The following is a 12,315-nucleotide window of genomic DNA, read 5'->3' as shown; positions in this document are numbered from 1 at the left end:
CCACGTAGCGAAAAGAAGAAACGACTGGCGCGCTGTTGTTAACTCGGCTATAATCGCGTAAGCGGTGTCTACGCCAATCAAGAAGAAGAAGAACAATTGAAAATTTAGTAAAAAAAAAATACGGCAAGATTTTTTTGACAACCTAATATCTATATATACGAGTATATATGAATATAACTGTAAACAGCATCTATCTGTCGACAGCATCTATTTCTTACTTTGTACTATTTAATTAAAGAAACAATCCGCTTTATGGATGGATATTGACGATTTTCTTGCGATTGAGATGAAAATTTTGTCTATGATTTTTTTTTTTTTTTTTGTATTAGTTCGTTTGGCACCCATGCATCGAGTCTTATTTTAGTGGTTCCAAATTGGTTTGGTGCAATGAAATTTTAGAGTAACGCAATCGCATTTACACAAAGCGAGATGCATCTTACTAAAGCCAACTATTGAAAAAAAATGGATTTAGTTATACAATTAATGTTTGCAATTCCTGCACGAGAGACACCAAGATATTTTTATTTTTCCATCTTTTAATAGATAAACATTAGTAAATATTTTATTTTTATTATTTTATTCTGAAATCATGAAAAGGAACTTCAAATAATATATATATTTTTTCTGTATATTATTTTTCCTTGCTATAAATCAGCATGATTTTTAAGTTAAAACAAATTCGGCTATTATTAGTATGATTTATAGTTCCGCTTTTCTTTTCTGTTTTTAATTATTCTTTCCGATTTTTTGTTTTATTTTACAAACCTGTTTTCTGATCCTGAAACCTTAAATAATACCATAAAATGTAAAACGCACTTCAAATCATCGCTGACCCTTAAATCATATGTGACTGTGTACCCACGACGTGGCTTAATGCGTTGCTGCTTCATTCTTGTCGAATAAACCGATGTCTCACCGATGCCTGTACAAATCGCTACGGACTATTATTTTATTTGCAAACGCTTTTTAACAAACGCTGAATGATATTAAAAAAAAAAAAATTAACTGTTGACCAGCTAAAGGTCGTACTAATATTGAGTTACGAGAGCAATTTATTTTGGCGGATGGTGTTTCACAAAGTATGGCAGCATTTACACCTCGTCGTTCTACACCAAATGCCTCACAAAATGGCAGCATGTCACCCTACATGAGTGGACAAGGTCCCATTATAAAGGTAAATTAATCAACTATGTAAGGGTAACCATAACATTTTCCTGCCACTCGTCGGAAACGAATTTGTTTATGTACATGTGCATTTAATTTTTTTCAGTGTGATTTTTTTTCCATGATAACAAGGTATCATAGTAGTTTTTAAATTTGTACAATAACTAATGAATGAACAATTTTAATATATATCAATATTCATAGTATGTTTCTACAAATATAAAGTCCTTAGGAACACAAACAATATTGACAACTACTATGATTCCCTGTTATTATATATTTTTGGGAGTAAGTGTTCAATGTGGTTGCTTTTTTGAAGGTAGCATGCGTTTTATTAATTTCTATAAAAAGAGCTACATGTAGTAAAAATTTAATTGAATACAAAATGAAATGAGAGGAGGCCCTTACATACTACATATATATAGTTTCACAACTGAAATTATTGTTTGAAATAAAATAAACCATATCTTTATGAAAAAATTACATGTATATGTCAAAGTTTCTTAAATGATCATGTCCCGTTAACGCTTCATATAATTAGTTTACGCTAGTAAAATATTGACAAAGTATAATTTACTGAAATCTCTAGCCGACGAGCATTTGGCAGAATTAATGCCAATATTCGAACGAATACGTACTCAAGAGCAAGTTCCATGTGCCTTTCCCATTCATATGGGATCAGGTGGTACCGTATTTGTACGTTGTAATAATAGTCGAACTTTACCATTAAACCCACATGTACTACACTGTCATCCCACTACACACTGGGTAAGTTAGAAAATTCAATAAACAAAATTTATTCTATTTAATTTCTAATGCAAATGTCCATCCAAATTACACATATATATATTCTTATATATATTAATTATTTATTAAAGGTGCGCGAACGGTCAGTACGGTCGATACCAATGTCACGTCCATCCCGATCATCACAATCTGCTTCTACACCGGACTCTCTGAGCGACAATGAATTTGGTCAATCTGGAACATCTGGTCGGTACACACCCCGAAAAGTCACATATACAAGTACACGTGGTGTTGTAACTCCGTCGGGATCTCGGTCAGGGTCAAAACCTAATTCTCGTCCTTTAAGCCGACAAGGGTCGAAACCACCTTCCAGACATGGATCCAATATGTCATTGGATAGCACAGGTATGCGAAAGAATAATTAAAAAAAAAAGTATTTTTAAACAAGCTATCATTTGTAATTTCAATACACAAAGTAAAATGTTAGTCAAATCCTTTCTAGCGACCTTCGCATTTACTTTTTTCAATTATTGCATCCATTTCTGCTTTGAATACGGTTCATCGCGTACAATCTACTTAGATGATTGTCCGACTCAGAGCTTTGGTATATCCAAATATTCTTAAATGTTATGTTCCACAAGCTTTATAGATATCTTTAGAGTGTCAACTTCGTCTTCTTCTTTACTGGCGTAGACACCGCTTACGCGATTATAGCCGAGTTAACAACAGTCCGCCAGTCGTTTCTTCTTTTCACAACGTGGAATTGGAGATTCCAAGCGATGATAGGTCTTTCTCCATCTGGTCTCTCTAACGGAGTGGAGGTCTTCCTCTTCTTCCTCTTCTTCTGCTTCCTCCTACCGGTATTGTGTCGAAAACTTTCAGAGCTGAAGAGTTTTCGTTCATTCGGACAACATGGGTGTTGAGCAGCAGATGTACACTTTTATAAATGATTGTACCTGCTCGATTAAGTTCTACAACTCGAATTATTTTCGCCAAGAGTAGATTGAAGAAGTCGCACAAAAAGGAGTCGCCTTGTCTTAAGCCTCATTTTGGAGTTTACACAGCGGTATTAGTTTTGTGGATACCAAATTCAGACATAGCGGCAATAAGGCGGCTCATTTCCGTGCTGTCAAAGGCAGCTTGCCATATCGACAAAGAGGTGGGATGTGTCGATCCTCTTTTTAACAGGTCTTTTCCAAGATTTAACACATGATGTATATCTCTTCCGTTGTTGATTTTCCAGGCGTAAAGCCACGCTGATAAGGTCCAATCAGTTTGTTGCCGGTGGGCTTTAATCTTTCACACAATACGCTTGATAGAACCTTATATGCGATGTTGAGTCACTATATCACCTCTGTGGGTTCTACAAGAGTATGTTTTAGTCTTGAAACCTTCTATTAGTGGCCGCATCGCAACAAAATAGTTGCCCGAGTCAATGTAAAGACCTCGGAGCGTACGCATGTCTGAAACACTGGATACGTGTCTTCCTTCTATCACAACATGATCGATCTGGTTGGTAGCTTTCTGATCCGGAGCTTGACGAATTTGCTGGAATCTAATACTACAGTAACAATATTAAAATCAACGGCCGATCAGCCTCAACCTATTTGGGGATGTTTCATTGTGAAGGCCGACCGTTGTGCCTATGATACCTTCCTTTCTCACCCTGGCGTTTAAGTGCGCAAGGTGGCGGGTGCAGCTCTCATAGATGCGCTTCAAAAGCTCATATAATTCATCTTTTGTCACATCGTTCTAAATAATTAATGTGATTCTAAAACTTTCTAAGATATAGTCATGGTTTAGTTCTTTTTATTCACAAGAGCAAGATTGAAAACTGATGAACTGATGTTTTGTTTATTTAGACGAAACTCCACCATCACGCATTCCACAGCGAAAATCATTAACAATCGGAAGTGCGACCACTACGCGACCAATCCGCCTATCGGTAACATCAGCAACCGTATCTGATGTAGGTACATCTGCAAGAAAAACCGTATCGGGATCGGCAAGTCCGGCACAATCAAGGTATACATAATACTATATACTACATAAGTTGTTTCATGATTAAATATTGATACTCTACATGCATAACTTTTTTAATGTCATGCAATAAAATATACAAATATAAATATGAGAGCTGCGTATTTTCTTAAGTTTGTATAATAATTGTATTATTATGTAAGCTTTTATAAAATAAAAAAAAAAAAAAATAAATATGAGAAATATATAGAATTAGGGTTGTTGTTGTAACGGCAGCAATTCTACCGAGTTGACAGTCCTTGGCCAGATAAAAATCCGGGTCCGTTCCGGTTTTCGTAGAACCGACTGTCGTGGGAACGATTTTTTTTTTTTTTTTTTTTTAAGCAAACATAAAAAACGCATAGAACTAGGGTCTATTGCATCAGTAGCAAAACTAAACGTTTGGTGAGCTTTGTACAATATCGCATTAACCAGAACTTTTTCATTTGATTATCATATTTTTTTTGTGCTTCATTTTGAATACAATTGTCATTTTCTTATTATCTTGTCATCTTAATAGGCGCAAATTAGACATGACAGAAATTACTATCTGTATTCGATAATCGACAAATTTTTGCTTATTTATTTTTATTTGCCTCTAATCGATAAGGTCTGGTGGACAATCGCGGTTGATTGTCGACGATTTAGCAATTATATTATGATGGTCAAATAAAACACGCCCATTAAAATAGTATATACGCCAGTAAATAAGAAAAAGCACAAATCACGATGATCCAAATATTTTTAATGTAATTTTAACTATTACATCAAAATTCTACACCGCCAATATAACATAATATTAAAGTATATTAAAGTTACATTTAAATATACATTATCAGTTTAATAAAAAAAAAAACAAATGCGTTAAAAATGTGCATCCTTACGATATATCGAATCGAAATCATAGATTTGAGGCGCATCAGAATATTATTTATACATTTTTTCTTGAATGTATAGGTATTTAAACACGAGACAATATTAATTCGTTTTAGACTTTCCGACATAAATAAAGGAATTAATTATGAAGAAGTCCAAAAATACTCATTAAATATTATCTAATTATCCTTAGTTTGAGTTCTGTAATTTTAAATAGAATATACATGAATAATCACTAATATCTTTTAACTATGTCTCTTATTTATATATTGCATATGAAACTAACAAATCTACACTTAACCTAATTCCCAATGGTATACTTGGATAATTATTTGTGCAGCAATGGTGGTATGAGTAGAGCATCCAGCATTCCACGATTAAGCAGCTATTGTTCTAGGTAACTGAGAATATTTTATTAACCGTTTGTATTATTAGCTGTTATAAAACGGGATTAACAAATTAAAAAGTATCTAAAATTCATTTTAATTTTTAACCTTTTCTAATACAATATTATTATCCTAGAATTGGGTACGCATTTTATGTACATATTTTTATATTATATTATGCAGTTTATGATATTCATTTATTTCATTAACTAGTATATTTTAAAAAAAAAATATGGTATAACTGCATACTTAGTATGTAAACGAATGCAATGAATGTCTTCTTGGTGGAGTTTGCCCAAATTTTGTCTGATTTAACGCTTTTGAAGCATTTTTGTTTTATTTGATTTAAAAATTTGTCAACAAAAAATCATATCTTTCGAAATGCGTATTTTCAATTTCGAAATTTATTTTAATTTTTTGTTTTCGTTGAATGTAACTGCAAAATCGACGTTGCTTTTGCAAATAAACGAATAACTGTGCAAATTTTCACCTCTTTGCGTGCTGTTCTGCGAGTGCCTAACGAAATAGCGTTTAATTTTTATGTATGATGTAAACGATATAACTAAAAAAATTAAAAAAACCCATTTTGAACACAATACAAAAAATTTCCAATAGCTAAGTAATATATGTTCAAAAAGCTCATGAAAAGTGTGTATTAAAAACATTTTCAGTTAATGATGTATACAAAAACAAACTATTTTTTCGGTAGGTAAAAGTAGTTACACCACTCATTCTTTGATATTTTTTTGCTGTTTGTACTTAAACGGAAAATGCGAAATAAATAACTTAATTTAGAATTTATTAGCTATTATATGTTATGTTTCATCATATTTCCTGTAATAATACATTCAGAGATAAACCAAGGAGTGGCCTTTTGAAAAAAGAGGATAGTTTTATTTTTATTCCGAGTTTACATTAGATATTTAACAATTTCATAATACATCCCTATTATTATTGTCAAATATTAATTATATTTATTACACTTTTCAGAAAAAATGCTAGCGGGAACACGACTCCTTCTGGTGCGCGTACACCTCGCAAAAGCTCCGCTGATCCAACAATAAGTTCGACAATGCGGTCTCAAATACAACGAGGAACCACACCATCCAGTAAAAGGGAACCGTTTCGCCTTTAAAATTATTTAAGACAGTTATGCGAGATCAAAGCAGTTATTGGATGCCTCTTTTCATGTTTATCTATTCAATTAACATTAAAGATAAAAGTGAACGCTTAAAAGACAACGAAAACTAATAGTGTTATCGATTACTTTACTAATTTATTTTTCTTGATTTTCAAAAGTTATTAGATTTTGGAACATTAAAGGAGTACGTCGAATATTTAAAGTTCCGAAAATCTTGTTAAATACACCTAAATGAAATGATACTTATTATTCAATAAATAATAAAAGTCATAAAAATAAGTTCCAAATATTCTTAAGTTTAAAAAAATTATTTACCGAATATGTACATTTAATACATAACTAATACTTTAATAATAATTTTATTAACAGATTTGTATTTTAATTCGTTTAATTAAAAACTCTATTGGCACAACTTTTTACTATCACATATCTTATTACGGGTGGTTTCAGATAAAGGTCGCTTTATTGCCGAACTGTTTCTTGCTCACCAAAAGAAATAATTCAAGGGGAAATTGTGTGCATATCAGCAAGGGTAATTGTCTTGGCAGACGGCAGCGTTAATCTGGACTAACTACGCACTTAATCAGATCCAAATTTATGATGACAGACAGCAGCTATACGAGTTTGAAACTCTCGTAAACAGCTGTCATTTTTATAATATTTTCAATGAAAACGTCTTATATTGCGGTTGTTTTCCGCCCAATTGTTCAAAAGTAATTTTTTATTATTAAAAAACATATCAACATGTTATTTTTGAAACTGCATCATAAAATAACATCATATTATTGAAAACTTGAAAAACAGCTGTCAGTGCTGCTTGTTTGTCATTCACAATAGATTACCAGGGGGTTGTGGACTCTGATAGTTGTCGGAATCAGAATTGAAACCGATCAAAAAAAGCAGTAGGTGTCATGAATTCAGATATTATTGGTTTGATATTCGAAACAGATTTTGTATCGGTTTTGGGTGTCACGGAAACCTATTTTATCGGTTTTCTTGTCAAAAACAAACCAAGAAGATAGTCGCACAGAAATCTCGGCGGGCAGGATGCAGGTCGAGATTTCTAGCCGAAACAAAAAATTCAAAGAGATTAATATTATTTAATAACTTATGTTCAAATTAAACTGAAAAATTCAAAAAAACAAATGTAAAATTATAATTTTTTTAAATTAAAAAAAAACTGATTTTGGTTTAAAAAAATTTTACTTTAAATATATGTTCAAACTTAACCTTTCTTGGTTTTTTAGTTTCAATATAAGATAATTTAATGCCAAAGATAATAAACTTTGCTCCAATTCCATATGACATTCAGTTTTTGTCTATCCTGCCCGCCAATTAAGAAAAATCGTAAAAATGAAAAACGAAATTTAACACCCAAAGGCGTCTCTATTCATTCAATAATTGCTATCTTTTGAAGTCTTTCTTTAATTCTGAATTGATTAAAATTTTTAATAGGATTGCTTCCAAATGTATTCAATTTGCATATGTTCGAAAAGGCAAAAATCCAATCAGATTCTGTGACACCATTGAAAATCAGAATTGGTTTGCAATTCTGACGGGTAAGCAATTCTGTCTTGGATTCCACAATACCTCTGTTCAATTGGTCATTTTTAACAATGTTGGATTAATTGAGAGTTAGCAACGGAGTTAACTTCACTAACTCCTGAATTAATCCGGATTAACGTTTCCGTCTACCAAGCCAATAATAGCTTTACAATATTTCGAAGTGAATATTATGTTCGTCGACATGCTTGTGTGCGTAGTATTTTACGCAACTGGATTAATTCTTCTCTGTGTTTGTTGTACGAATTTGAAATATTTCACAATTAGTTTTGGACATTAACTAGTAAAAAAAAATTGACTGATTGTGACTGCACAATTGTAAAATAAAATTCGTGAGTAACCGAATATTTTATACTTTCACAAATTTTTGAGGATCGAAAACGAAAAAAAAATATTGAGGTGTTGTCAAATTATTATTTTAAAAGTATTATAAATATATTCAATATTCATTAATCTACTTTGATATCTTATTAACATACAATTATATTTGGTATATTAATAAAGAAATCCATTATTTTTGTATGATATTAAATGTTTTATTTAACATACTTATTTAGCATACTTTCAATTATACGAATTAAGGAAAATATGGACAGTTATTTTAAAAACATTTTTAACATTTTGAAGGTTGTTTCATAATGACACTCTATAAGAAATAATCATCTTTGTTGGGAAAAAGCTGGAACAATCCATTTTCCTAAGTTTCTTTTGAGACGAATTTTTTACCAGCAAAATCATTCTTCATGACAGAAACCGGTTGTAATCACTTAATACAAAGTCCAAACTATAAGGTGTCGGAGGATGGAGTCATATGTAGAAGTTTACTCAAGTTAGGAAAGTTCTGTGTTCGCCATTCACTTGAGATTGGCCAGAAACGATTCTTTTACATATGGCTTAAGCAGCTCACGACTTACGGTCTTTAACCAAGTATCCTCTGGGTAGCTAGAAAACATTCGTTTGAAGGCGAAACATAACCTACACAGGGTTGTGCGCTGGGTTTGGGATCCACCACCTAAAAAACGCGCCCAATGAACAGTCAAAAACAGCCCCGGATGAGAGACACCCTTTTTGATGACGACCATGGCAAACGAATAAAGGCGAGTAGGTCCTTGTAACATTTACTCCAATGGCCATATAAAGGAGCTTAAGTTCGATGTGAGATTCGTGGTGGCAGAGAGACTCCGTCGCCGAGTATTGTCATTCACTCTGGTGGAACGTTCAGCCACAATCCGCATCAGAGCGAGGTTCTTCAATAAACCGCTAATTTTCGTCCACGCCCCGACGCAAGAGAAGGACGATGTGACCAAAAATTTCTTTTGTGAGCGCTTGAAGCGCACCTATGAGAGAGGCGGGTTGTTGGATGTACTCTGTGGAGTGCTAGAAATGCGCGTTGCCTCATGCTCATATTTCGATTTGGTTGGTGAATAAAATATAACACCGGATAAGTTGATGATGTCATTTTGGCAGAAATTCCCGATGCATTGACAGATGCAGAATTATTTCATGTCGTCAAAAACATGATTAATGGCTCGTGTTGAGAGTTTAATGTTCATTGGCATGGTTGATGGGAAGTGTACGAAATGATATCCAAAAGCTTTGGTTTCAAACACTTTACTGGGAATGACAGTTATTCTTTATATCGGCGCCGATCAACTGAAAGAAATGGTAGGAATCAGGATATTGAGGTAGACAATCGTTGGTTCGTGCCATATTCTCCGTTGTTATCAAGCCCACATAAGTTGAAATCTAGAAGGTATACATATTTGTAAATATGTCAAAAGGTAGCGATGTGGCCGTACTTAGAGTTGCAGATCCAAATAGAAACGATGAAATTAACTATTAATTAGTATCAAATGAGACGGTATGTGAGCAGTAATGTAGATATTTGGTCTTTTTTCCAAATACACGAAAGACATCCAACTGTTGTTCACTTGGCTGTTCATCTCGAGAACGGTTAACGAGTAAAGTAGGAAATGCAGCGCATGAAGCAGCATTACTACCTCTTACTACTTTGACTGCTTTTTTATTTATTTATTTGTTTATTTATTTATTTCAATATGACCTGTAAATAAATTTACAGACATACTAAAAAAAAAAAAGAATTGGCTGCTTAGGCCTTCGTCCCATTTTGTATAGATACATTAATTTACTTATATGAACATTTCAAATCTAAATTAATTTTAATAGTATTGGAGGTAGATGTTTTCTTATATTTTCATAATCCAGTGTTGCAATAGCGGTATACAAATCAACATTTTGCGATGTGTCATTGTAGCAGTTTATTAGGTGTTGTATGGTYAGRGTATCATTACAGTTCATGCAAAGTGGTGGTGGTTCTTTTGAAAGAAGATATCCGTGCGTTAGTTTTGTATGGCCGAGTTTAAGCCTCATCAGAACAAGTTGCTGGTGTTTTGTCTTAAAATTCGATTTGCTGCCATGTTGTTGAGATAACCGATGCATAGTTTTATAATGAGCATTAATTTTGTTTTCATTATTATTTTTAATGAAGTTTGCGAGGCATCTTTTAATATCTTTTTCGGTGTAGTTGTTTATTAAAAAAGTAGGATGAGTATGTGCGTCTTTTGCTAATTGATCGGCATTTTCATTACCCGTAATGTTTACATGTGCTGGCGTATATAAAATTTTAATATTYTTGCCTCGTATGAGAGTCTCTTTGACCCTACGCGTAAGAATATCGCTAATATTTGCCGAKTTTAAAGCGTTTATTGATGAGAGACTATCGGTRCATATTATTAGATTACAGCCTTTGGGTTTTAATTTTGCAGCTTCTTCAATTGCAGTAATTTCTGAGGTGAATATAGCCGTGTAGCTAGGTAAAAGTCCAATTTTGATTACTTCCTTAGATTCTGTTGTAATAGCCAACGCGTTTTCAACTTTCTTTGAACCATCACAGTACCAAATBAGCCAGTTTTTTTGCTTCCATTTTTGCACTTCTTCAGCATGTAGTTGCCTTAAAGCAAATGGGTTCGCGCCATTTTAAAACCACTGGAGATGAAAAGAGATTCTGCAGATTTCCAGGGAGGACTGAATACTTTATAAGTTTTTAGTTTCGAAAAATCTATATCCATCTTCTTAGCCATTTTGAAAATTTCCGTGATTGTTGAATTAATTTTTAGGTATCTTTTCGAGTGAGCTAGAGCCTTAAAGTCTGTGTACAGGATGTTATCTGAGTTTTGTATGCAGTTATATATTTTATTCCCAGTTAATTTAAAAATGCAGTCTTCAATAGTAGGGAGTTTCAGTTCRTAGAGTATGTTTGCAATTGGTGTTGTTCGAAACGCGAGACTAATTATGCGCGCTGCCATGTGGTAATATTTTTTGATTTTCTGCAGACAGCGTTTGGATGTTTTGCCATATATAATAAGGCCATAGTAGATTTTCCCCAATATCAAGGCTTTCATAATATTTAATAGAGATTTTGTATGTGCACCACTTTTCATGCTGCATATGATTTTGAGTAGATTTATTCGTTTTGAAAGGTCTTGACATAGGTCTTCAATTTGGTATTTCCAAGTCAGTTTTTGATCGAAGGTTAATCCTAGGATTTTAAGATAGCGTACACTTTCTATTGTATGATTTTGAAATACTGGATCTGGAAGATTGCAGTTTCGCTTCTTGCATATATRTAGGTGCTTACACWTTTCAAAATTARCAGATGCACCCGATGTTAATGACCAATTTGTAAATAAAGTAGACAACTTTTCCAAATCATTAATGTAAGTGTTTACATCATTTATCTTCGAAATAAAATAAAGGTCATCTGCATATAAATAGTGGGATATGTTATTAACTTTTCCCATTAAAGCATTTATTTTTTCAAAAGCAATTAGAAATAACGTCACCGAWAGGGGAGAACCCTGTGGTACTCCAYTTTCGAATTTTTTTATGTTTGATTTATATCCGTTTACGTTGACCATAAATGTTCTATTTGACAAAAAAGCTTTTGTATAGTTGTAGATTTTCGGACCAATTTTCCACTGATCAAGTTGATTTAGTATAGATTGGACACCTATACGATCAAAGGCTTTTGTAAAATCAACACTTACAACAGAGCAATGATTTCGAGTTGATAAATTACTAGCTAGAAAGTGATCTAGGTAGATTATTGCYTCTATCGTGCCTGACCTAGGTTTAAAAGCAGTTTGTTTTCTACTTATCAGATTGTTTTGAAATAAAAAGAATTGTATACGTTTTGATATTATTTTTTCCAACAGTTTGCTTAAACATGATAAAAKCGAGATAGGACGGTAATTTTTGTAGTCATCTTTCTTATTCATACTTTTTGGAATGCAAATGACGTTTGATTTTTTCCAAGAGTGGGGAAACACACCAGTTTTGACGATTAAATTATATAAATTAATTAAACGACTTTTTAGTACCAGAGGTGCATTTTTAATC

The 12,315-nt window shown here is 32.9% G+C and overlaps 1 protein-coding gene across 14 annotated transcripts in view; it reads left to right on the top strand.

Annotated features, from left to right (window-relative positions):
- The window catches only part of LOC108970253 (dystonin), a 134,615-nt gene extending 128,176 nt beyond the window's left edge, over positions 1-6,439 (top strand). For 9 of the 14 annotated variants that reach the window (XM_018935531.1, XM_018935532.1, XM_018935533.1 and 6 more), the window contains 5 exons: positions 1,754-1,932; positions 2,043-2,316; positions 3,774-3,936; positions 5,147-5,203; positions 6,183-6,439. In XM_018935531.1, the coding sequence (XP_018791076.1) occupies positions 1,754-1,932; positions 2,043-2,316; positions 3,774-3,936; positions 5,147-5,203; positions 6,183-6,327 (818 nt within the window). In that variant the 3' untranslated portion in view covers positions 6,328-6,439. Of the gene's footprint in view, positions 1-1,016; positions 1,175-1,753; positions 1,933-2,042; positions 2,317-3,773; positions 3,937-5,146; positions 5,204-6,182 lie in introns of all 14 variants that reach the window. The other 5 variants (XM_018935539.1, XM_018935527.1, XM_018935530.1 and 2 more) reach the window with 3 other exon arrangements.
- Positions 6,440-12,315: the final 5,876 nt, after the last annotated feature.

This window comes from Bactrocera latifrons, unplaced genomic scaffold (assembly GCF_001853355.1).
Source record: "Bactrocera latifrons isolate USDA-ARS-PBARC rearing strain unplaced genomic scaffold, ASM185335v1 scaffold_293, whole genome shotgun sequence".
In the NCBI taxonomy this organism is placed as follows: domain Eukaryota; kingdom Metazoa; phylum Arthropoda; class Insecta; order Diptera; family Tephritidae; genus Bactrocera; species Bactrocera latifrons.
Note: the sequence above shows the minus strand (reverse complement) of the source record. Positions and strands in the feature narration are given on the sequence as shown.